Here is a 24648-nt window from a genome sequence, read left to right as displayed (position 1 = left end):
TTTATTATTATTATTATTATTATTATTATTATTATTATTATTTTGAGACGCAGTTTCGCTCTGTGGCCCAGGCTGGAGTGCAGTGGCACGATCTAGGCTCACTGCAAGCTCCGCCTCCCAGGTTCACACCATTCTCCTGCCTCAGCCTCCCAAGTAGCTGGGACTACAGGCGCCCGCCACCACGCCTTGCTAATTTTTTGTATTTTTAGTAGAGACGGGGTTTCACCGTGTTAGCTAGGATGATCTCGATCTCCTGACATCGTGATTCACCCGCCTCGGCCTCCCAAAGTGCTGGGATGACAGGTGTGAGCCACCGCGCCCGGCCTATTATTATCAATGAGAGAGGGTGTCCCTGTTGCCAGGCTGGCGTGCAGTGGCACACTCTCGGCTCAAAGCAACCTCTGCCTCCCAGCTCAAGTGATTCTCCTGCCTCAACCTCCCAAGTAGCTGGGACTATAGGCGTGCACCACCATGCCCAGCTAATTTTTGTACTTTTAGTAGAGACCCCGTCTCACCATGTTGGCCAGGATGGTCTCTCTCTCTTGACCTCAAATAATTCATCCGCCTCGGCCTCCCAAAGTGCTGGGATTACAGATGTAAGTCACCGAGCCCAGACTATTATTATTATTCTTGAGACAGGGTCTCCCTCTGTCACCCAGGTTGGAGTGCAGTGGTGTGATCACAGCTCACTGCAGACTCCACCTCCCGGGTTGAAGCAATCCTCCCACCTCAGCCTCCTAAGTAGATGGGACCACTTAGGAGTTGCTGACGAGATGATGCATGATGATGACAGTCATGCATCACTATGTCCAGCTATTATTATTATTATTATTATTATTATTATTATTATTTGAGACAGAATTTCGCTCTTTTTGCCCCGGCTGGAGTGCAATGCCACAATCTCAGCTCACTGCAACCTCTGCCTCCTGGGTTCAAGCAATTCTCCTGCCTCAGCCTCCCAAGTAGCTGGGATTACAGGCACCTGCCACCATGCCCAGCTAATTTTTTGTATTTTTAGTAGAGATGGGGTTTCACCATGTTGGCCAGACTGGTCTCGATCTCCTGAGCGCAGGTGATCCACCCACTTCGGCCTCCCAAAGTGCTGGGATTACAGGCGTGAGCCACCGTGCCCGGCCCAGCTAATTTATTTTTAAATTTTTTTGTAGAGACGGGATCTCACCAGGTTGCCCAGGCTTGTCTTGAACTCCTGAGCTCAAGCAGTCCTTCTGCCTCAGCCTCCCAAAGTGCTGGGATGACAAGTATGAGCCACCCAGCCCCGTCAGCACAACCTTGACCCCATTATCCCACAGCTGGAAGTATACTTCAAGATGATATCCAGGAGGTCCCCTCGAAGTCCATTCTGCAACAGATTTCCAAGATGTTTGGTCATCATGGAGTAACACACAGCAAAGAAAAAGTTGCTGCCATTTGCGTAAAAAAGACTAAAAAGGGAGAAAAGAAATGAATAGGCCAGGCGCAGTGGCTCATGCTTGTAATTCACGTTGGGAGGCCGATGCAGGTGGATCACTTGAGGTCAGGAGTTGGAGATCAGCCTGGCCAACATGGTGAAACCTGGTCTCTACTAAAAATACAAAAATTGGCCAGGCGCAGTGGCTCACGCCTGTAATCCCAGCACTTTGGGAGGCTGAGACGGGCGGATCACGAGGTCAGAAGATCGAGACCATCCTGGCTAACACGGTGAAACCCTGTCTCTACTAAAAATACAAAAAAGAAAAACTAGCCGGGTGTAGTGGCGGCGCCTGTAGTCCCAGCTACTCTGGAGGCTGAGGCAGGAGAATGGGCTGAACCCGGGAGACAGAGCTTGCAGTGAGCCGAGATCCGGCCATTGCACTCCAGCCTGGGCAACTGAGCAAGACTCTGTCTCAAAAAAAAACCAAAAAAACAAAAAAAAACAAAAATTACCCGGGCTTGGTGGCAGGCGCTTGTAATCCCAGCTACTTGGGAGACTGAGGCAGGAGAATCACTTGAGCCCAGGAGGTGGAGGTTGCAGTGAACTGAGATTGTGTAACTGCAGGCTGGGTGACAGAGCAAGACTCTCTCTAAAAAAAGAAGAAAGAAGGAGGAGGAGGAGGAAGAAGAAGAAGAAGAAGAGGAAGAAGACCACGACGATGACAGAGGGAAGAAGGAAGAAGAAGGAAGAGGAGGAGGAGGGGGAGGAGGAAGAAGGGAAGGAGAAGGAGAAGAAGGAGGAGAAGGAGAAGGAGATGACACAGGCAGGACAGGCCCCTGGAGGGAAGCCCCGGAATCCAGACTGGGAGGAAGGCCCAGGCTAAGTCTCTGGAGTTGCCTCCCTCGCTCTGGAATAAATGTTCAGGTCCATTCTTTGAGCACCTACCCTTACCCTGTGCCTGATGGATGGGGAAACCACTCATTCCCGATGCCCAGCTCCCCTGCCAGTCGCTCCGGGTACATCTCCCCATTGTCCTCTTTCACCTCTTTGCACATTCGTCTATAGGAATCTCACAGTATGCGCTCTTTTGGGTCCATCCATAGTTTCTCCTCCTTTTTTTTTTTTTTTTTGAGACGGAGTCTTGCTCTGTCGCCCAGGCTGGAGTGCAGTGGCCAGATCTCAGCTCACTGCAAGCTCCGCCTCCCGGGTTTACGCCATTCTCCTGCCTCAGCCTCCAGAGTAGCTGGAACTACAGGTGCCCGCCACCTCGCCCGGCTAGTTTTTTGTATTTTTTTAGTAGAGACGGGGTTTCACCGTGTTAGCCAGGATGGTCTTGATCTTGTGACCTCGTGATCCGCCCATCTCGGCCTCCCAAAGTGCTGGGATTACAGGCTTGAGCCACCGCGCCCGGCCTCTCCTCCTTTTCTTTATCCTCCTTACTCTTTATTTGTAAAGTAATCAGGTCTTTCATCCTGTGCAATTTATTTATCTTTCTCTTTTTTTGGCGGGGGTAGGGAGTTTCGCTCTTGTTGCCCAGGCTGGAGTGCAGTGGCACGATCTGGGCTAATTTTTTGTATTTTTTTTAGTAGAGACAGGGTTTCACAGTGTTAGCCAGGATGGTCTCGATCTTCTGACCCCGTGATTCGTCTGCCTTGGACTTCCAAAGTGCTGGAATTACAGTCGTGAGCCATCGTGCCAGCCTTTTTCATTTTCTATTTTTATTTTTTTGAGACAGAGTCTCACTCTGTTGCCTGGGCTGGAGTGCAGTGGAGCAGCTCCCTGCAACCTCTGCCTCCCAAGTTCAAGCGATTCTTGTGCCTCAGCCTCCAGAGTAGCTGGGACTACGGATGCGCACCACCATGCCCAGCTGATTTTTGCATTTTTAGTAGAGATGGGATTTTGCCACGTTGGCCAGGCTGGTCTCAAACTCCTGACCTCAAGTGATCCACTGGCTTTGGCCTCTCAAAGTGCTGGGATTACAGGTGTGAGCCACTGTGCCCGGCCTCCCTGTTGCTCTTTCTTTCTTTCTTTTTATTTTAAAGATGGGTTTTCATCATGTTGCCCAAGCTGGTCTCAGACACCTGGACTCAAGTGATCTACCGGCCTTGGCCTCCCAAAGTGCTGGGGTTACAGGCGTGAGCCCTCACGTCGGCCACCAGGCCTAATTTTAGAGAAGAGTAAACTGAGGCTAAGCAGGGGAAGGGGTTGCCCAGCCGAGGCTCCAGGACTGGGAGGGGCAGGTGGAAGAAGGCTCGGACAGTGTTGATTTCCGCTATCCTCTGCCACCAAAAGGGACGTCCCCTCCCTCGCCACTACCCAGGCCTCAGTTACCCTGTCCGTGTCTCCTCGCCTCCCTGGGCTGGATTCCTGGCTCAGTCCGCAGCCCAGGTTCGGGACGCAGGTGTTGTGGTTGAGTTTTCGACTCCTCGCCTAGGTGTCCGTCCCCCCCGGAGCTAGATTTCTGGGTGTAGGGATCGTGGCCGGGCCCCGCCTCCCGCCTCAGTCTCCCTGTGCGTCCCCCCAGGGGCTGGATCCCCTTCCCGCGCGCCTGGGTTTCCGCGTTCGTTCCCGGCAGCCGGGAGGTGGGTGCCCCCGCCCCGCCGCGCAGCCCCAGGCCCCGCCCCTGCCCGCCTCCGGGCGCCCGTCACTTCCTGCACGGCCCGGTGAAGGCCCTGCCGGGCGGCGGCGGCGGTAGCAACAGCGTGCGAGTTATGGTCGCGCTGGAGAACCCCGAGTGCGGCCCCGAGGCGGCGGAGGGCACCGCGGGCGGGCGGCGGCTGCTGTGAGCGCGGGCGGTCGGGGCGCGGCGGGTGCAGTGGGGCTGGGATCCCTTCCCTGCGATCCTCTCCCCGCCTCCCCTCCCTCCCATTCCTTCCCCTCGTTCCCCTTCCGGGGCTTCCCGCTGTGGACCCCCAGGCTGGGGCGGGGGTCTTCATTGTTACCCAGCGGGGACACCCTCCTGGCGTGCCGGGGGCTTGCTGGGGGAGGGGATCCGGGTCCGCGTGCCCACTTACCAGTTCCGCCCCCCACTCCCTGGTCCACCTCCCCAAGTCCCGGGTCCGCCCCCCCCACTCCCCTGGTCCGCGACCCCACTCCCGAGTCCGCCCCCCCACTCCCCGGTCCGCCCCCTGACCCCCCAGGTCCTCCCCCCAACTCCCTGGTCCGTGCCCCCACTCCCCGGGTCCGCCGCCCCCCCCGCTCCTCGGGTCCGTGCCGCCCACTCCCGGGTTCGCCCCCCCACTACCCGGGTCCATGCCCCCCACTACACCGGTCTGCTCCCCCACTCACCGGGTCCGGCCCCCCACTCCCCGAGTCCACCCCCCCACGACTCCCCGGTCCCTGACCCCAATCCAGGGTCCATCCCTCCACTCCCCAGGTCCGCGCCCCCACTCCCCGGGTCTGCCCCCCTCACTCCCCTGATCCACGCCCTCACTCCCAGGTCCGTCCCCCGACTCCCCGATCAGCCCGAGGTGCCAGCAACGGCCCCTATCCGCGGGTCGGGGTTCACCCATGCGCTCCAGCCTGGTCCCAGCCCCACTTGCCCTCTGGGCTTGTCTGCGCCCCTGCCTTTCCGGGCAGACCCGGCTCCTTGTTCTCCTTTGGGTAAATCCCCACAACCCTTGTGGGTTAAAACCTGGCAAGCAGGAGCCCGTTCGTCCATCCTTCGGGGGGACCTGGAAGCGGGGCTGTCTGTGCGGGGGTAACCCGTGTGTCACCCCAGCCCGCACAGGGACCCGGGGACCCAGGGTGCACCCCTGGGGTCCGCGTTGGTGGGGGGCGAGGAGGCAGCGCGTGTTGTGTTCCTGCCTCCTCCGTGTGCAGAGGGCGCCACCTGGGCAGGTTAACGCTCCCGTGCCTCAGTTTCCCCTTCTGTAAAATGGGATAGTAAGTGGGGCCTCTTCTCCGAGTGGTGGGGGTTACAGAGCTAGCACTGGGGCAGGCCCAGCAAACGGGAGTGTCCATGGTCTCATTACTAATTATCGTTAATGTTTTATTCGTTATATTAGTAGTAATAATATTTTGAGACAGAGGCTTGCTCTGTCGCCCAGGCTGGAGTGCAGTGGGGCAGTCTCAGCTCACTGCAACCTCCACCTCCCGGGTTCAAGTGATTCTCGTGCCTCAGCCTCCCGAGTAGCTGGGACTATAGGCGCCCGCCACCGCACCCAGCTAATTGTTGCATTTTTAGTAGAAACGGGGTTTCATCATGTTGGCCAGGATGGTCTTGATCTCCTGACCTCATGATCTGCCTGCCTGGGCTTCCCAAAGTTCTTGGATTACAGGCGTGAGCCATGGCGCCCGACCTTTAGTATTATTTGTATTTATTTATTTGTTTGTTTGTTTGTTTTTTGAGCCAGAGTCTCGCTCTGTCGCCCGAACTGGAGTGCAGTGGTGCAATTTCGGCTCACTGCAAGCTCTGCCTCCCGGGTTCTCGCCATTCTCCTGCCTCAGCCTCCCGAGTAGCTGGGACTGCAGCCGCCCGCCACCACACCCGGCGAATTTTTTTGTATTTTTAGTAGAGACGGGGTTTCACCGTGTTAGCCAGGATGGTCTTGATCTCTTGACCTCATGATCTGCCCACTTTGGCCTCCTAAAGTGCTGGGATTACAGGCGTGACCCACTGCACCCGGCCTAGTATTACTGGTGATAGGTGATAGAGTATTATCTCACTCTGTCACCCAGGCTGGAGTGCAGTGGTTTGATCACCGCTCACTGCATCCTTCACCTTCGAGCTCAGGCGATCCTCCTGCCCCAGCCTCCCGAGTAGCTAGGACCACAGGTGTGCACCACCATGCCTGGCTTTTTTTTTTTTTTTTTTATACGGAGTTTCGCTCTTGTTGCCCAGGCTGGAGTGCGATGGCGCAATCTCGGCCCACTGCAACCTCCACCTCCTGGGTTCAAGCAATTCTCCTCCCTCAGCCTCCCTAGTAGCTGGGATTACAGGCATGTACCACCACACCCAGCTATTTCTCCATGTTGGTCAGGCTGGTCTTGAACTCCCGACCTCAGGTGATCCACCTGCCTCAGCCTCCCAAAGTGCTGGGATTACAGGCATGAGCCACAGCACCCACGTAATGTCTCTTCCAACGTGGCCTTGAACCACCTGGAGTGGGCATTTACCCTCAAAATGGGCTCTTCCTGTGTCTTCTGTTTTTTTGGGGGGTGGGTCTTATTCTGTCGCCCAGGCTGGAGCGCAGTGGCAGGATCTCCGCTCACCGCAGCCTTTGCCTCTCAGGTTCAAGGGATTCTCCTGCCTCACCCTCCTGAGTAGCTGGGATTACAGGCATGTGCCACCATACCCAGCTAATTTTAGCAGCGACAAGGTTTCACTGCGTTGGCCAGGCTGGTGTCAAACTCCTGACCTCAGGTGATCCACCTGCCTTGGCCTCCTAAAGCGCTGGGATTATAGCCCAGGTGTAGTGACTGTTGTGTAACTATGTAACTACACTCATGTTTCCGCTCTCAGCCCTCAGTAGCTGGGTGTTTACCTGCCAGCTGTGTCCTGGTGGGGAGTTGGAGACTGCTGGGGACCGCCCCAGTCGGCCCCACCCCAGGCTGAGTCACCTCCACCCTGAGCCCTGACTTCCTGATGGACAAGTGGGTTCCTCTCTTGCTCTCTCTTGTGGGTTCCCGGGGGAGGGGCCAGTGCTGGGAAAGGTGTTTTTTGCCCAAGGGACTGAGGGCAAAAAAAAAAAAAAGTTGCCCTCTCAAAATCTGCAAGGAGTAGAATTGGGAGTGACCAGGAGGCCTGTTCCCCCAAACCCCAGCAGCTCCTCGGCTCGGGCTGCCTCCCACTCCGTGGACACACATCCTCGAGCCTTCAGGGTCCAGGAAGCCTCAGATACTCCCGCCGGGTCCTCAGTTTCCCCGTCTGTAAAGTGGTCTTGTCGAGTGGCGTGGGAAACAGAGGAAGCAGCCCTCGGGAAGTGTATCGACAGAAGTCTAGTTATTCATTCAACAAACAGGCAGTGAGCGCCTCTGCGGGCTGGGCACAGGCGGGGACGGGGGTGGAGGGGGAACCCCGTCTTGTTCTGTGGGCCTAGTGAACCAGTGATTAAGGAGCAAAGAAGTAAACAGGCTGGGGCCTGTTGGTTTCCAGAGCTTCCTGGTGAGGCTGATTGGGTGAGGTGGGGGGCGGGGCCGTTCCTGGGGGTGGTAAACGCAGAACCCAGGATGGAATAAGCAGGTGCATCGGGCAGAGACCGGGGCTCCCTGAGTTTGGGGCATTGTGCGGAGGGGCCTGTCGCTGGGCATGGGATTTTTTATTTTTGAGACAGTCTCATTCTGTCGCCCAGGCTGGAGTGCAGTGGTACGATCTCGGCTCACTGCAGACTTCACCTCCTGGGTTCAAGTGATTCTCCTGCCTCAGTCTCCCGAGTAGCTGGGACCACAGGCACCCACCACCACGTCCGGATAATTTCGTGTGTGTGTGTGTATTTTTAGTAGAGACAGGGGTTTCACCATGTTGGCCAGGCTGGTCTTGAACTCTTGGCCTCGAGTGATCCACCCGTCTCAGCCTCCCGAAGTGCTGGGATTAGAAGTGTGAACCACGGCACCTGGCCAGGCATGGGGGTTTTGCTGTGGTCTGCCTGTTCCTTCCATTCCTGGAGGGGCGTGTTGGTGACTCCCAGTCCCCACTGTCTACCCCAGAGGCCAGATGTTTTCTTGTTTTTGTTTGTTTTCTTGAGACAGAGTCTTGCTCTGTTGCCCAGGCTGGAGTGCAGTGGTGCGATCTCAGCTTGCTGCAACCTCCACCTCCCAGGTTCAAGTGATTCTCCTGCCTCAGCCTCCCAAGTAGTAGGGACTACAGGCGCCCGCCACCACTCCTCGCTAATTTTTTTTTTTTTTTTTTGAGTTGGAGTCTCGCTCTGTCGCCCAGGCTGGAGTGCAGTGGCACCATCTCGGCTCACTGCAAACTCCACCTCCCGAGTTCATGCCATTCTCCTGCCTCAGCCTCCCGAGTAGCTGGGACTACAGGCGCCGCCACTGCGCCCGGCTAATTTTTTGTATTTTTAGTAGAGACGAGATTTCACCGTGTTAGCCAGGATGGTCTCGATTTCCTGATCTCGTGATCTGCCTGCCTTGGCCTCCCAAAGTGCTGGGATTACAGGCGTGAGCCACCGCGCCTTGCAATTTTTGTATTTTTAGAAGAGACAGGGTTTCACTATGTTGGCCAGGATGGTCTTCATCTCTTGACCGCATAATCCACCAGCCTCGGCCTCCCAAAGTGCTGGGATGACAAGCTTGAAGATGTTTCTTAATTTCCTGCTGGAAACTGGTTGAAGTCAGCCAGCTCCATCCAATGGTGGGACTCGATTTCCAGTGCTCAGTTCAGCGCTAGAGGCCCAGGGGAGGGTGCTGAGCCCTCAGATACCAACTGAAACGGGAGCAGGCCCTTGTGGTGCAATGCTAGGCCTAGGGGCAGCCAGGCCTGGCCCTGGGATGCTGGGCAGCCATGGGCTGTGCTGGAGCAGGGGAAGGACAACGCAGGTCTTTGGGGGCCTGGAGGAGAGGTCTGTGGGGCTTTGGTATGAGGGGCGGTGAGGGAAGCAGGGTGGGTAACTCTGGGGTTCTGGGTCAGACCCAGGTTCACATCCGGCTCCTTGCATTGTCTGGATGGTGACGGGGGACGGCCCCGCCTCTCCAAGCCTCAGATGCTTCATCTGTAACATGGGGTGATACCGGGCCCCTTGCTGGGAGGGCTTGAGCTATGTCACCGAGCCCCGCCCCCTCTGACTTCCCCGAGGGCTCCCCTCGGATGTGACTTCTGTTATCGGCCCTGTCCAGCTGCTGGGGTGGAGATGTAGGCCCCGGGGCCTTGTAGGGGGGCTGTTGGTGAATCGGGGGCATGGGACGGAGTGCTCCGGCCTCAGAGAGGCAGCTGCAGGCTGATCCAGCTTCAGAGACGCTGGCTCCACATGGCCCTGTGTTCCCATCAAGTGCCTGTTGGCTGCTGTGCTCTGTGCTGAGGACATAGTCCACCACCTCCTTCTCCAGCTGCCCTGTTTGCAGCAATGGGAGCTTGGGCAGTGACTTTGTGCCTCGGTTTACAAATCTGTAGAATGGGAGCCAGGCGTGGTGGCTCACGCCTGTAATCCCAGCACTTTGGGAGGCTGAGACAGGCGGATCACCAGGTCAGGAGTTCGAGACCAGCCTGGCCAACATGGTGAAACCCCGTCTCTACTAAAAATAAAAAATCAACTGGGCGTGGTGGTGGGCAGCTATAATCCCAGCTACTCAGGAGGCTGAGGCAGGAGACTCGGTTGAACCAGGGAGGTGGAGGTTGCAGTGAGCCGAGATTGTACCACTGCACTGTATTTTAGTTTCACCTTGTTAGCCAGGCTGGTCTTGAACTCCTGACCTCAAGTGATCCGCCCGCCTCAGCCTCCCAAAGTGCTGGGATTACGGGCATGAGCCACCATGACTACTGGTCCACTCTGCAACCTTTAACCTCAGCCCCCTCTCAAAAAGTGGGAACAAGCTGGTCTGGGAGAGGTACTCAGAGCCAAAAGGGCCTGGGATGAATTCCCCTCATCTCAGCTGCCACTTGCTTGTTTTCCTCATATGATGGGGAACTCACCCCTCAGCCATGCCACACTGCTGTTGATCATAACAGTGTCCCTGGACTGATTATTTTCCCCACTTTGGGCTCATTTAGTAGAGACTCATTTAGTAAATAGTCTCTACTAAAAATACAAAAATTAGCCGGGCGTGGTGGTGGGCGCCTGTAGTCCCAGCTACTTGGGACGCTGAGGGAGAGTGGCATGAACCTGGGAGGCGGAACTTGCAGTGAGCCGAGGTCGCACCACTGCACTCCAGCCTGGGCGACAGAGCGAGACTCCATCTCAAAAAAAGGTTTCAGGGTGAAGCTTCGTAGCCGGGGTTCACACTCAGGGCTGAGATTCCAGGACCTGCACTAACACCATAGCCTGGCGAGGAGGCGGTTTCTGAGTTTCCAGGCTTGCCTGGGCTAGTGAGTTCTAATCACCTGGTCCAGGGTCGAAGCCTGCAGGTCCCTACTGGTGGGTACTTGTGCATATGTGAGATTTTGTTCTGATGAGTTTTCGTAGATTTTTGCCGCAGTCTGTGGAGACTGTGCTGTTTACCTGCCTGTCCCCTTCCCACTTCAGACAGCCCTGGGTCTGCTCAGCTTGCTAACTTTTTTTTTTTTTGAGATAGAGTCTTACTCTGTCTCTCATGCTGGAGTGCAACGGCACAATCTCAGCTCTCTGCAACCTCCACCTCCTGGGTTCAAGTGATTCTCCTGCCTCAGCCTCCCGAGTAGCTAGGATTACAGTGCCTGCCACCATGCCTGGCTAAATGTTTTTCTTTTTGAGACGGAGTTTCACTCTTGTTGCCCAGGCCGGAGTGCAATGGCATGATTTTGGCTCGCTGTAACCTCCGTCTCCCGGGTTCAAGCGATTCTCTCCTGCCTCAGCCGCCCGAATAGCTGGGATTACAGGCATGCGCCACCACGCCCGGCTAGTTTTTGTATTTTTAGTAGAGATGGGGTGTCTTCATGTTGGTCAGGCTGGTTTCGAACTCCCTACCTCAGGAGATCCGCACCCCCCTCAGCTTCCCAAAGTATTGGGATTACAGGCGTGAGCCACTGTGCCCAGCCTACTTTTTTTTTTTTGAGACCAATTCTGGCTCTGTTGACCAGGCTGGAGTGCGGTGGCATAGTCTTGGCTCACTGCAACCTCTGCTTCCCAGGTTCAAGCGATTCTCCGGCCTCAACCTCTTGCGTAACTGGAATTACAGGTGTGTGCCACCACGTCCGGCTCGTTTTTGTATTTTTAGTAGAGATGGGGTTTCACCATGTTGGCCAGGGTGGTCTCGAACTCCTGACCTCAACTGATCCACCCGCCCCGGCCTCCCAAAGTGCCGGGAACACAGGCGTGAGCCACCAAGCCCGGCCAATCAGCTTGTGTACTTTTTTTTTTTTTTTTTGAGACGGAGTCTCACTCTGTCGCCCAGGCTGGAGTGCAGTGACCGGATCCCAGCTCACTGCAAGCTCCGCCTCCCAGGTTCACGCCATTCTCCTGCCTCAGCCTCCCGAGTAGCTGGGACTACAGGTGCCCGCCACCTCACCCAGCTAGTTTTTTGTATTTTTTAATAGAGACGGGGTTTCACCATGTTAGCCAGGATGGTCTCGATCTCCTGATCTTGTGATCCGCCCGTCTCGGCCTCCCAAAGTGCTGGGAACACAGGCATGAGCCACCACGCCTGGCCAATCAGCTCGTGTACTTTTGATTGAGATGTAACAGCTGGTCTGTAAAGTGCCTAGACTTAAGGCTTGAGGACTCTTTACATGCGTGTGGACCCTGGCAAGCACTGGTCTCATTTCTGACCCCCTTGACTGCATTTTTTTTTTTTTTTTTTTTTTGAGACAGAGTCTTGCTCTGTCACCCAGGCTGGAGTGCAGTGGTGTGATCTCGGCTTACCGCAGCCTCCACCTCCTGGGCTCAAGTGATGCTCCCGCCTCAGCGTCCTTGAGTAGCGGGGACCACTGTGTTGCCCAGGCTGGTCTTGAACTCCTGGCCTCAAGCTATCCTTCCTCTTTGGCTTCCAAAAGCTCTGGGATTACAGGCGTGAGCCACTGCGCCCGGCTTCCCTCAAGTGAATCTTGTCTCAACTGGCCTGGAGTTTCCAAGCGTTTTCCAGTGTTTTGGGGGTTGCAGGGGTGGGGTGGGTCACTTTTAATTTTTGTGTTGGGAACTCTGGATGCTATTAGGGATTTTGGACTGTGGGCTCCCTTGGAATCACGGAATTTTATTAAGGATTGATTTGGTGGTTATTTTTTAAGTGTCTCCTGTGTACCAGGCATGGCTGTGAGTGCCGGGGGTGGGGGTTACGGCCAGCCAGCAAACCCAGGCCGCCTGTGCAAAGGTCGGAGGAGGGACTGGAAATCGTGATTTGGAAGCAGCAGCCAGGAGGTGCCTCTGTGGGGTTGGAACAGAATGTGCTTCGGGGGGGTGGAGTTAGGAGATAAGGGTGGAGCCGATCCTGGAACCCCCAGACCCTGGAGTCCATGGCCAGCCCTGTGGTATGGGGGTTTCTGAGCCCAGTGGCGCTCTGCGGCCCACGGTCTGGGGCTTGACCAAGCAAGCGTTACGGTTTTTCGTTTGTTTGTTTTTTGAGATGGAGCCTCGCTCTGTCACCCAGGCTGAAGTGCGGTGGCCAGATCTCAGCTCACTGCAAGCTCCGCCTCCCAGGTTGACGCCATTCTCCTGCCTCAGCCTCCCATGTAGCTGGGACTACAGGCGCCCGCCACCTCGCCCGGCTAATTTTTTTGTATTTTTAGATGAGATGAAGTTTCACTGTGTTAGCCAGGATGGTCTCGATCTCCTGACCTCACGATCCGCCCGCCTCGGCCTCCCAAAGTGCTGGGATTACAGGCGTGAGCCACCGCACCCGTCCTGTTTGTTTTGGGACACGGTCTTGCTCTGTTGTCCAGGCTGGAGTGCGGTATTGCAGTCACAGCTCACTGCAGCCTCAAACTGCCCAGGCTCAAGGGATCCACCCACCTTGGGCTCTCAAAGTGCTGGGATTACATGAGTCCCTGCGCCCGGCCTGTGTGTTTTTCCTTGCCAGAAAAGTCCCCATCCAAGAGCCCCTCCCCCAACCCGCTTCCCAGGTGCCGGGTGGCTGCTGTGCTCGCCTACCTCGCCCCCTGCCCCCCCCCAACCACCGCCCGCTTCCCAGGTGGCTGCCTAATCCCCCCACGCTGAGTGGCTGGGCCCTTGGATCCTCCGCGGGAGGCCCAGCTGTGACAGCTAATCCATCTCCACAATTAATGCCATTTGCTCTGGCCAGGCCGATTAGCTCTGGGGGGGGCCGCTCCAGCCCCCCTCTCATCCTGGCCCTGGGGACGGGGGACATTAAGGGAGAGGTGGGGGGGCCCAGGCATCACCTGAGCTTCTGGGGCTGTTTTCTGGCTCCTCTTCTGCTGGGGGTGGGGGATGTGGATAAAATCAAGTGTCTTGACTGTGTTTCTGAAGGAGGCAGTTCACATCCCAAAGGCTGTGGGCCTTGCTGGCTTAGACCCAACACCTCGCACACTGGGGTCTCCGGTGGACGGCAGCTTTTCTTGGTCATTTACCTGCTGCGTGACTTTGGGCGAGTGCCTTCACTTTTCTGAGCCTCAGTTTACTAATCTGTCATCACAGGTTTTTTTGTTTTGTTTTGTTTTGTTTGGATACAGGGTCTCACTCTGTCGCCCAGGCTGGAGTACAGTGGCGTGATCTCAGCTCACGGCAACCTCTGCCTCCTGGGTTCAAGCGATTCTCTCACCTCAGCCTCCTGAGTAAGCTGAGATTACAGACGCGCGCCACCACCCCTGGTTAATTTTTGTATTTTTTTGGTAGAGACGGGGTTTCACCGTGTTGGCCAGGCTGGTCTGGAACTCCTGACCTCAAGTGATCCGCCCACCTCGGCCTCCCAAAGTGCTGGGATTCCAGGTATGAGCCAATGTGCCTGACCTAATTTTTTTTTTTTTTTTTTGGGACAGAGTCTTGCTCTGTTGCCCAGGCTGGAGTGCAGTGGTGCCATAACGCCAAACTCGACCTCCTGGACTTAAGTGATCCTCCTGCCTCAGGCCCGAGTAGCTGGGACTACAGGCATGTACCAGCACACTGGTTAATTTTTAAATTATTATTATTATTATTATTTTGTAGAGACAGAAAAAAAATAGTTTTATTTTTGTTCACAGTCTCGCTATGTTGCTCAGGCTGGTCTTGAACTCCTGAGCTCAAGCGATCCGCCGGCCTCAGCCTCCCACAGTGCTGGGATCACAGGCGTGAGCCACCCCACCTGACGCGTCACCACAATTGTATCTGCCTCCTGGGTGACATGAGGATGAAACAAAATAGGATTTTAAGGGCTCAGGACTCCACACACCGTAGGGGTGAGCTCTCCATCGCTGGGAGAAACTAAGCGGGCTATGGCTGTGGTAGGGCTCTTCTCGGAGATCCTGGCTGACCTTGACCCTGAGGACCACCCCTGCCCCGGCCCACAGGCCCCTGCCCGGCTGCCTGCCTGCCCTAGCCAGCTCCCAAGTGAAGAGACTCTCGGCTTCCAGGCGGAAACAGCACTTCATCAACCAAGCCGTGCGGAACTCAGACCTCGTGCCCAAGGCCAAGGGCCGGAAGAGCCTCCAGCGCCTGGAGAACAGTGAGCAGTGGTCGGGAGGCGCCTCTTGGGGGCTCCTGGGCCTTGTAGAATGGCGTGCATGTTGGTGTTATCTGATACCCCTCCCATGAGCTGGGCCTGGGCAGGGCTGGGGACCCAAAGAGGTGTCAGCTGTAGGCCAGGGGACCATATATAAATAGAGCCAGACACAGGTGCCCCCTGGACTCTTGGATCAGGGCTGGGTGGGAGGGCGCCCCGGGCATTGGAGCTGGGGCTTTAAAGGATATGTAGGAGTTTGACAAGCCAGAACCTGGACTCTAGCTGGTTTCTGTACCTTCTGGGGAAGACAATTGGAGCATGGAGGTGGGGAGGCTGATATGATAGAGAGGGAGGAAGGCTAGTTATTGGGTCCCCATGGTGCCTGGAGGTCCCGAATGCCACCCCGGCCCAGACAGCATCTGTTTCCACCTAGCCCAGTACCTCCTGACCCTGCTGGAGACAGACGGGAGCCCACCTGGCCTGGACGATGGGGACTTGGCACCGCCTGCATCACCGGGCATCTTTGCTGAGGCCTGCAACAATGCCACCTACGTGGAGGTGCGGCCCCCGACCCCCTGGCTCCCTCCACGCGGGGACCCCGGCAGCTCATTGGTTCTCCTACGGCCAGGCCATCGCCTGTGCCCGTTCCCCCTCCAGGAGCACCCGCCCACTTCTGGTCTCCTAATGAAGGCCCCTCTGTCTCCTTCGGGGTCCCCAGATCAGGCCAGAATCCCCACCCCACCCCTGGAACCTTCGAGCTCCTGGATTCATCTGCCCAACACGTTTGGGAACCCTCCATCGATTGTGAGAGCGTTTCACCTCAATCCCCCCCAGCCCGAGACAGCTGGGCCCATTCCGGCTCCTCGCTTCCCTGCGCTCAGCTCAGGGCCCAACACAAGCATTAGCCCCTCAGTGGACAGAGGTGACCGCAGGAGCACGTCCACGTGCTTGGCGGCCTTCTGTGCCCATTTGCCCGGGGATGTCAGCCGTCAGCCCAGCTTGGTGTCTCCTAGCAAGCCTGCCTCCCTGCCTCTCTTCCAGGTCTGGAACGATTTCATGAACCGCTCTGGGGAGGAGCAGGAGCGGGTTCTTCGCTACCTGGAGGATGAGGGCAGGAGCAAGACGCGGAGGAGAGGCCCTGGCCGCGGGGAGGACCGCAGGAGAGGTGCGGCCAGGCTGGGGCGGTTGTGGGTGGGGCCATGACATGGATGGGGCGGGGCCTGGGGCGGGTGGGGCCGGGAGGGGGGCAGGATATGGATGGGGTGTGGGCGGGGCCTGGGGTGGTTTGGACCTAGGGTGTGGGTGGGGCCAGGGTACAGATGGGGGTGGGGCTTGGAGTAGGTGGGGCTGGGATGGGGGCAGGATACAGATGGGGTGTGGGTGGGGCCTGGGGTGGGTTGGACCTAGTGTGTGGGTGGGGCCAGGGTATGGATGGGGCGGTGCCTGGGGTGGGTGGGGCCGGGAGGGGGGCAGGATATGGATGGGGTGTGGGCGGGGCCTGGGGTGGTTTGGACCTAGGGTGTGGGTGGGGCCAGGGTACGGATGGGGGTGGGGCTTGGAGTGGGTGGGGCTGGGATGGGGGCAGGATTCAGATGGGGTGTGGGTGGGGCCTGGGGTGGGTTGGACCTAGTGTGTGGGTGGGGCCAGGGTATGGATGGGGCGGTGCCTGGGGTGGGTGGGGCTGGGATGGGGGCAGGATACGGATGGGGTGTGGGCGGGGCCTGGGGTGGGTAGGCCCTAGTGTGTGGGTGGGGCCAGAGTATGGATAGGAACAGGGCAATGGGGTGCGAGGGGCCAGGATGGCGGGGGTAGGATATGGATAGGGTGGCACATGGGGTGGGTGTGGCCAGGATGCGGGGGCAGGATCTGGGTGGCAGTGGGTAGGGGTGGGGCCTGGAGATGGATGGGGGTGGGGCTGGCTGGCTTGTGTGGTCCTAGAATGGGTGGGGCCTCACGTATAGCTGGGGCAAACATACAAGTGAGGGTAGGGCCAGCTGGATGGGTTGGGGTCAGGGCCTCGTGTGGGTAGGGCCTGCTGGCTGTCTGCGTGGGGCCACAGTATCGGTGAAGGTGTGGTTTGGTGGACAGGAGAGGCCAAGGCACAGATGGGCGTGGTCTTCCTCGGGTGGGCGTGGTCTGGCAGGTGGGCAGGGCCAGAACGAGCGCCCCAAGACTGCCCCGTTCCCCGACTACTGCAGAGGACCCCGCCTATACGCCCCGTGAGTGCTTCCAGCGCATCAGCCGGCGTCTGCGAGCCGTCCTCAAGCGCAGCCGCATCCCCATGGTGAGTGCCGGAGTGCCAGGCCTTGCCTTTCTACCCGCGTGGTCTTTTTTGAAGGCCCCTTTCCCAGGCACAGGTTCTCACCCGGTGCAGGTCGTGTCAGGGGAAACAGGGCAGGATACAGGCAACCGGACCAGGGCGCTAGATAGGAGGGCGGGGGCAACGAAGGCGGGCACTGCGCGGTGTGTAGGAGTTCCCTCCGCAGAAGGCACAGGCAGGAGGTGGCATGGTGGCCTCAGAGACAGTTAAGCAGCCTCACGTGGTGGATCAGAGGTCATATTCAAGCCCAGCACTGTGGTCTCCTGGGGGGCCTGGACCTCCCTGGCCCCCACCCGAAGGCCCCGCAGTGCCCTAACCACTGGACCACCCTCCCCAGGAAACGCTGGAGACCTGGGAGGAGCGGCTGCTTCGGTTCTTCTCCGTGTCCCCCCAGGCCGTGTACACAGCCATGCTGGACAACAGGTAAGGGGGCGTGGCCAGGTGGGCAGACCCTCCCAGGCTGCGGCCAGGTGGGCGGACACCCCACGCTGCGGCCCCTGCACGGCGCTCACTGCCCGTTTCCCACAGCTTTGAGAGGCTCCTGCTGCACGCCGTCTGCCAGTACATGGACCTCATCTCGGCCAGTAAGCGCCAGTGGCCCCCAAGACCCCAAGTTGGCCAGCAGCTCAACCTGGGAAAGTGGCCAGGGTCCCAGGGTCCTGGTTCCTCAGAGTGGGGCTTGGTGGGGAGGTGGGGAAGGGGGCTGGAGTGGGGACGCTGTGAACTCAAGGGTGGCAGTGGGACCCTGCCTTGAATTCACCAGAAGCTCCCTGCATATCTGGCCCCACGCAGGGGACTGCAGACACAAGCAGGCTGGTGGACGCAGACACCCCCCATCTACATCTTCGGGGCCTGGGGTGGGGGTGATGAAGCCTGGCTTTGAGGGACCTCGCAGAGCCAGAGATAAGATGGGAGGGCACAGTGTCTGGAAGGTTTGCATTTAGTCCTGGGGCCTCCCCTATACCACACATGGGACCTCAGGCGAGATCCCCTACTGGCCCCTGGGTTCCACTTTTCCAATGAGGGACGGTCTCAGAACTCACCCCCCTAGTGAGGGTCTGTGCAGGCGCCTGCTGGCCCCAGGCACCCCATCTGGTCCTGAGCCTTTCACACCTGTCTCTGCCACCCGCCTGGAGTTGCTGAGGTGACGGTTTCCATGGCAACCTGAGGATGCCTCCCCCTGTTCCCTCTGTGGGAGATGCATCCCCCATGCCTGCTTCTGTTCAGAACATCGGGCCTTGGCTGGGGGTGCGGGGCTTGGAGCTTGGTGGGTGTGGAGCTGTGGTCCTGACGCAGAAGAGGAGGGGTCCCAGCAAGATGGGGAGTAGAGGATGGGGGTCCCAGGCAAAGGGGACTGCTGAGGCACGGAGCTCACATGGGACATGGCTTGTTTTTGTTGTTTGTGTTGGTTGGTTTTTTTGTTTTTTTTTTGAGACAGAGTCTCACTTTGTTGCCCAGGCTGGAGTGCAGTGGCGTGATCTTTGCCCACTGCAACCTCCACCTCTGGGTTCAAGCAGTTCTCCTGCCTCAGCCTCCTGAGTAGCTGGGATCACAGGTGCACACCACCACGCCCGGCTAATTTTTTTTTTTTTTTTTTTTTTTGAGACGGAGTCTCGCTCTGTCGCCCGGGCTGGAGTGCAGTGGCCGGATCTCAGTTCACTGCAAGCTCCGCCTCCCGGGTTCACGCCATTCTCCTGCCTCAGCCTCCTGAGTAGCTGAGACCCGCCACCACACCCTGTTAGTTTTTTGTATTTTTTTAGTAGAGACGGGGTTTCACCGTGTTAGCCAGGATGGTCTCGATCTCCTGACCTCATGATCCGCCCGTCTTGGCCTCCCAAAGTGCTGGGATTACAGGCTTGAGCCACCGCGCCCGGACAATTTTGTATTTTTAGTAAAGACAGGGTTTCTTTTTTTTTTTTTTTTTTTTTTTACAGAGTCTTGCTCTGTTGCCCAGGCTGGAGTGCAGTGGCGCAATCTCAGCTCATTGCAAGATCCGCTTCTCGGGTTCACGCCATTCTCCTGCCTCAGCCTCCTGAGTAGCTGGGACTACAGGCGCCCGCCACCACGCCCGGCTAGTTTTTTGTAGTTTTAGTAGAGATGGGGTTTCACCGTGTTGGCCAGGATGGTCTCGATCTCCTGACCTCGTGATCCGCCCTCCTCGGCCTCCCAAAGTGCTGGGATTACAGGCTTGAGCCACCGTGCCCGGCCCTAGAGACGGGGTTTCACCATGTTAGTCAGGCTGATCTCGAACTCCTGACCTCAGATGATCCACCTGCCTTGGCCTCCCACAGTGCTGGGATTACAGGTGTGAGCCACTGCGCCTAGCCAGGTCATTCATTTTTTTCAGTGAGGGGGAGATGGGGAAGGGGAGGCTGGTGGGAGCTGGACCACTCAGGGCCTGGGTGCCTCAAAGCCACCTCTGCAGGGCAGGGAGCCTGCGGGGAGGCCGCACACTCCGCCAGGCAGGCGTGTGAGTGGCCATATGGCCTCAGGCCCGGTGTTTTTCAGGGTCCTCATCCCCACAGTGGAATGAGTGACAGTGGAGAGTGAGATGGGCCCGATGAGAGCGGTCCTGTAGGGAGGCTTAGGTGTTCTTGTGAGTCAGGCTCCAGGACCCCGGGGGCTTGGGGCCAGCCAGGCCGCAGTGACCAGCACACACCAGCTGGCGGTGACCTCCCGGGGAAGAAATGAGGGCGGAGGGCGGTCCGGGTCCGAGTCACCTCTACCTGCCTCGGCTCCCGAATTCCTCCCATTCTTGTCCCGTTGGTTTCTTCTGCAGGTGCCGACCTGGAGGGGAAGCGGCAGATGAAGGTCAGTAATCGGCACCTGGATTTCCTGCCTCCAGGGCTGCTCCTGTCCGCCTACCTGGAGCAGCACAGCTGATGGTGGCCCCGCGGAGCCCCCGCCGCTGCCTCGCCCAGCCACCAAGCCCTCCGATACCTTCGGCTGAAATATCTTTCATATTTTTAGAATTGGTCCTTGGAAACCTTTTTCGTTTGGGGTGGTCTCTCTCACTCTGCCCCCTCCTCATGAAGCTCTTGGCAGTCAACAGACGCTGGCGGCTGGGGCTGCCCAGGCCATCCCAGCTCCAAGCTTCCCGCTCTGGGACTTGTATTTGGGTGGAGAGACCTGATCTGGGCATGTTCTGTTTCTTCATCGTTTAGCTTTTCTGGCCCAGTCTGAAGCTCAAGTGAGGAGGGCGAGGCTGGGTTTTTATCACTTTTAATGAATTTGGTGTGATTTGTTGTAGATTTTTAAATTTCCCTTTTGGAGAGAAAAACCAAAAAAACTCGTCCCCACTGGTAAAGCATGGGTCTTGGTCCAAGCCCCTGCTCAGCCCCTCCCAGTTTTTAGCTTGAATGAGGGTGGGGTCTCTGGGACCCTGCCCCTCATGCCAGAAGCATCTTGTGTTGTGTGTGTGTGTGTGTGTGTGTGCGCGCACGTATGCCCTGAGACCCAGGACAGAAGCTGCAGTCCTAGGAGCTGGTTTTATCCTCGTCATTCTGCGTGCCCTCCCACACACCGCCTGTGTCAGGGCTCAGGGTTGCCTGCTTTATACGAGCCCCCCTCCTTTCCTCCCCTCCTTCATACTGGGGGTCCAGGACTTCCAGCCAGAAGCCTCTGCCCTTGCACTACTTTGTCTGTCCCCCCGTCCCGTGTCCCCCGTCCCACAGCCTGGCACCTGCCTGATAGCTCCTGTGTCCCCATGCTGGTCCTCCTGGCCCAGGCTACAGGAGCCAGCCTGGGGAGGCCTCCTACCCCCTCGCTGCGTGTGGGTAATTGTGTTTTGGGGGAAAGTGGGCAATTTAATAAATTTCTGGTGCTCTGGCCTCGGGGTGTGCGAGTTTTTCTTCGGGACAGGGCCGGGCGCTCAGTAGGTCCTGGCCACCAAGGGCTGCAGGTGCCTCCCTGGCTCCTCCGCCCTCGGATGCCTGGGTTCAAATCCCGTTTCTGCCACACGCCTGCCGTGTGACCTTGGGTGAGTGGCTCGTTTGAGTGCCTTGGGGCCCCTGTAATGGAGGGTATCACAGGGGGCTTGAAACGACAGAAGGCCAGCGAGTTGCTCACGCCTGTGATCCCAGCACCTTGGGAGACCAAGGCAGGAGGATCGCTTGAGCCCAGGAGTTCGAAACCAGCCAGGGCAACATAGCAAGACCCTGTCTCTACAAAACATGAGAGAAATTAGCAGGGTTGGCCGGGCGCGGTGGCTCACACCTGTAATCCCAGCACTTCGGGGACACCGAGGCGGGTGGATCACGAGGTCAGGAGTTCAAGAGCACCCCGACCAACATGGAGAAACTCCTTCTCTACTAAAAATGCAAAATTAACCGGGCGTGGTGGTGTGAGCCTGTAATGCCAGCTACTCAGGAGGCTGAGGCAGGAGAATCGCTTGAACCCAGGTGGTGGAGGCTGCAGTGAGCTGAGATCTCACCATTGCACTCCAGCCTGGGCAACAAGAGCAAAACTCTGTCACAAAAAAAAAAAATTAGCAGGGTGTGGTGTGTGCCTGTAGTCCCAGCTACTTGGGAGGCTGAGGTAGGAGGATCACTCGAGTCTGGGAGGCTGAGGCTGCAGTGAGCTGAGACTGTGCCGCTGCACTGCAGCCTAGGTACGGAGGAAGACCGTATGTCAAAGAAAAACAAAAGGGAAATCTGCCCTCTCACAATGCTGGAGGTAGAAGCCTGAGGTGAAGGTGTCTGCAGGGCAGTGCTCCCTCCGGAGTCTCGAGGGGAGGAGCCTTCCTGCCTCTCCCGGTTTCTGGGGACTTCGTGTGTCCATGGCTTGTGGCCACATTGCTGCGGTCTCGTCTCCAACTGGCCATTTTCCCTGTGTGTTATGTCTTGTCTTGACATTGTCCTTCCCTCGTGTCTGTGCCCAAATATCCCTCTCGATCACCCCTGTCATTGAGTTAGGCCCATGCTAATCACCTCTTTTTAACCTGATTACCTCTGGAAAGACCCTGTTTTCAAATAAGGTCACATTCTGAGTTCAACCTCTTTTTTTTTTTTTTTTTTTTTTTTGAGACGGTGTCTCGCTCTGTCGCCCAGGCTGGAGTGCAGTGGTAAGATCTCAGCTCACTGCAAGCTCCGCCTCCCAGGTTCGCGCCATTCTCCTGCCTCAGCCTCTGGAGTAGCTGGGACTACAGGCGCCCGCCACCACGCCGGGCTAATTTTGTATATTTTTTAGTAGAGACAGAGTTTCATCATGTTAGCCAGGATGGTCTTGATCTCCTGACCTCATGATCTGCCCACCTAGGCCTCCCAAAGTGCTGGGATTACAGGCATGAGCCAACACACCCGGCCTTTTGTTTGTTTATTTTTTTTAGACAGGGTCTGGCTCTGTTGCCCTGGCTGGAGCGGAGTGGAGCAATCCCAGCTCACTGCAGCCTCGACCTCCCGGACTCAAGTGATTCTCCCACTTTTGCCTCCCGAGTAACTGGGCCTACAAGTGTGCATCACCCCACCTGGCTATTTTGCTCTGTGGCCCAGGCTGGAGCGCAGTGGTGCGATCTCAGCTCAGTGCAACCTCCACTTCCTGGGTTCAAGTGATTCTCCTGCCTCAGCCTCCCAAGTAGCTGGGACTACAGGCATATGTCACCATGCCCAGCTAATTTTTTTTGTATTTTTAGTAGAGATGAGGTTTCACCATGTTGGCCAGACTGGCGTTGAACTCCTGTTCTCAGGTGATCCGCCTGCCTCAGCCTCCCAAAGTTCAGGGATTACAGGCCTGAGCCACCTCGCCCAGCGCTCCCCCTCCCCAGCCCCACTAATTTTTAATTTTTTTGTAGAGACGGGGGTCTGGCTATGTTTTCCAGGCTGGTCTCGAACTCAAGCTGTCCTCCGACCTCGTCTTCCCAAAGTTCTGGGATTACAGGTGTGTGCCACCACACCTGGGCCCCTGAGAACGCTAAACCCCTCCCTGCTGCCTGGGAATGGGGATTTTCTGTAAGGTCACTGTGTGGCCCTCTTGGGGAACTGAACCCTGATCCAGAAAAAAGACTGATATTTGGGCGATTGTTAACTTGTAATTTTAGAACAGTTTTATATTTGCAGAATTCTTGCAAAAATCATGCAGTGAGGCCGCGGTGGCTCACGCCTATAATCCCAGCACTTTGGGAGGCCAGGGTGGCAGGACAACTTGAGAGATGGAGTTTGAGATCAGCCTGGGCAACATAGTGAGACCCCATCTCTATTAAAATTTTAAAAAACAGGCCGGGCGCAGTGGCTCACGCCTGTAATCCCAGCACTTCGGGAGACTGAGGCAGGCAGATCACGAGGTCAAGAGATTGAGACCATTCTGGCCAACATGGTGAAACCCTGTCTCTACTAAAAATACAATAATTAGTTGGGCGTGGTGGTGCGTGCCTGTAGTGCCAGTTACTCAGGAGGCTGAGGCAGGAGAATCCCTTGAGCCTGGAAGGCAGAGGTTGCAGTGAGCCAAGATCGCGCTACTGCACTCCAGCCTGGGCCACAGAGCGAAATCCTGTCTCAAAAAAAATAAAAATAAAAACGGAAGAGCACAACATCCATTGCATTAAACTGGCTTTTGGAGGAGGAGGTGGGAATGGGGTTGGAAGTAGGAATACTCAACGGGGTCCGTGACTTCGCTTACAGGAGCCTCAGTTTCCCCACTCTCGGACATTAGAAAATGGAAGAGGGGGAGGGATTGCATTGGGAGTTATACCTGATGTAAATGACGAGTTGATGGGTGCTGACGAGTTGATGGGTGCAGCACGCCAACATGGCACAAGTATACATATGTAACAAACCTGCACGTTATGCACATGTACCCCAGAACTTAAAGTACAATAAAAATAAATAAATTAATTAAAAAAAAAAAAAGAGGCCGGGCGCGGTGGCTCAAGCCTGTAATCCCAGCACTTTGGGAGGCCGAGGCGGGTGGATCATGAGGTCAGGAGATCGAGACTATCCTGGCTAACATGGTGAAACCCCGTCTCTACTAAAAATACAAAAAAAAACTAGCCGGGCGTGGTGGCGGGCGCCTGTAGTCTCAGCTACTTGGGAGGCTGAGGCGGGAGAATGGCGTGAACCCGGGAGGTGGAGCTTGCAGTGAGCCGAGATCACGCCACTGCACTCCAGCCTGGGAGACACAGCGAGACTCCGTCTCAGAAAAAAAAAAAAAAAGAAAGAAAGAAAGAAAATGGAAGAAAGCCTGGGCAAGGGGGCTCACGCTTGTAATCCCAGCACTCTGGGAGGCCGAGACGGGCGGATCAGGAGGTCAGGAGATCGAGACCACCCTGGCCAACGTGGTGAAACCCCGTCTATACCAAAAAATACAAAAATTAGCCGGGCGTGGTGGCGGGAGCCTGTAGTCCCAGTTACTCGGGAGGCTGAGGCAGGAGGATTGCTTGAACCCAGGAGGCGGAGGTTACAACGAGCCAAGATCGCGCCATTGCATTCCAGCCTGGGCAACAGAGCGAGACTCCGTTTTGGGGGGAAGAAATAAAGGACAAAAATATGGAACGCTTCACGAATTTGCGTGTCATCCTTGCGCAGGGGCCATGCTAATCTTCTCTGTATCGTTCCAATTTTAGTATATGTGCTGCCGAAGCGAGCACGACCCGTTGGGTCTACCACCAGCTATTTATAGTCCCCGGAGGAAATTTCTTTACACATACGGCGACTTGTCTCCACTGCTCTAGAGATTCAACCTCTATTTGTATTAGTCCAATGTGTCACGCAACTAACGCAGTTATTAACTGGAGTTGAGAAAGTGCTCGTTATTCTAC

The 24648-nt window shown here is 56.8% G+C and overlaps 1 protein-coding gene, 1 long non-coding RNA gene and 1 other non-coding gene across 12 annotated transcripts; 1 reads left to right on the top strand and 2 right to left on the bottom strand.

Moving 5' to 3' along the window:
- Nucleotides 1-1131: 1131 nt before the first annotated feature.
- On the bottom strand, nucleotides 1132-3875 carry LOC141409174 (uncharacterized). 2 transcript variants are annotated; one of them, XR_012428162.1, is made up of 2 exons: nucleotides 3743-3875; nucleotides 1132-1360 (listed from the first exon to the last, which is right to left on the bottom strand). It is a non-coding gene; the product is annotated as an uncharacterized lncRNA (long non-coding RNA). The 2 variants fall into 2 exon arrangements; XR_012428161.1 differs by lacking the exon at nucleotides 3743-3875 and adding an exon at nucleotides 2363-2502.
- A 193-nt stretch (nucleotides 3876-4068) lies between these two features.
- On the top strand, nucleotides 4069-20728 carry R3HDM4 (R3H domain containing 4). 9 transcript variants are annotated; one of them, XM_074025139.1, is made up of 9 exons: nucleotides 4069-4193; nucleotides 13614-13715; nucleotides 14427-14581; nucleotides 15012-15136; nucleotides 15620-15743; nucleotides 16777-16862; nucleotides 17236-17321; nucleotides 17427-17482; nucleotides 19678-20728. In XM_074025139.1, the coding sequence occupies exons 5-9, from the start codon at nucleotides 15635-15637 to the stop codon at nucleotides 19779-19781; spliced, it is 441 nt and encodes a 146-aa protein (XP_073881240.1). In that variant the 5' UTR covers nucleotides 4069-4193; nucleotides 13614-13715; nucleotides 14427-14581; nucleotides 15012-15136; nucleotides 15620-15634; the 3' UTR covers nucleotides 19782-20728. The 9 variants fall into 9 exon arrangements, 7 of the variants coding, with proteins under 7 accessions (XP_073881240.1, XP_073881239.1, XP_005587399.1 ...); XM_074025138.1 differs by having other exon boundaries at nucleotides 16722-16862; XR_012428159.1 differs by lacking the exon at nucleotides 13614-13715 and having other exon boundaries at nucleotides 16722-16862.
- A 3642-nt stretch (nucleotides 20729-24370) lies between these two features.
- LOC123570404 (U6 spliceosomal RNA) lies at nucleotides 24371-24477 on the bottom strand. The gene has a single exon (XR_006694586.1). It is a non-coding gene; the product is annotated as a U6 spliceosomal RNA (small nuclear RNA).
- Between the last annotated feature and the right edge of the window lie 171 nt (nucleotides 24478-24648).

This window comes from Macaca fascicularis, chromosome 19 (assembly GCF_037993035.2).
Source record: "Macaca fascicularis isolate 582-1 chromosome 19, T2T-MFA8v1.1".
Lineage (NCBI taxonomy): Eukaryota > Metazoa > Chordata > Mammalia > Primates > Cercopithecidae > Macaca > Macaca fascicularis.
This window is presented reverse-complemented; position numbering and strand designations above follow the sequence as displayed.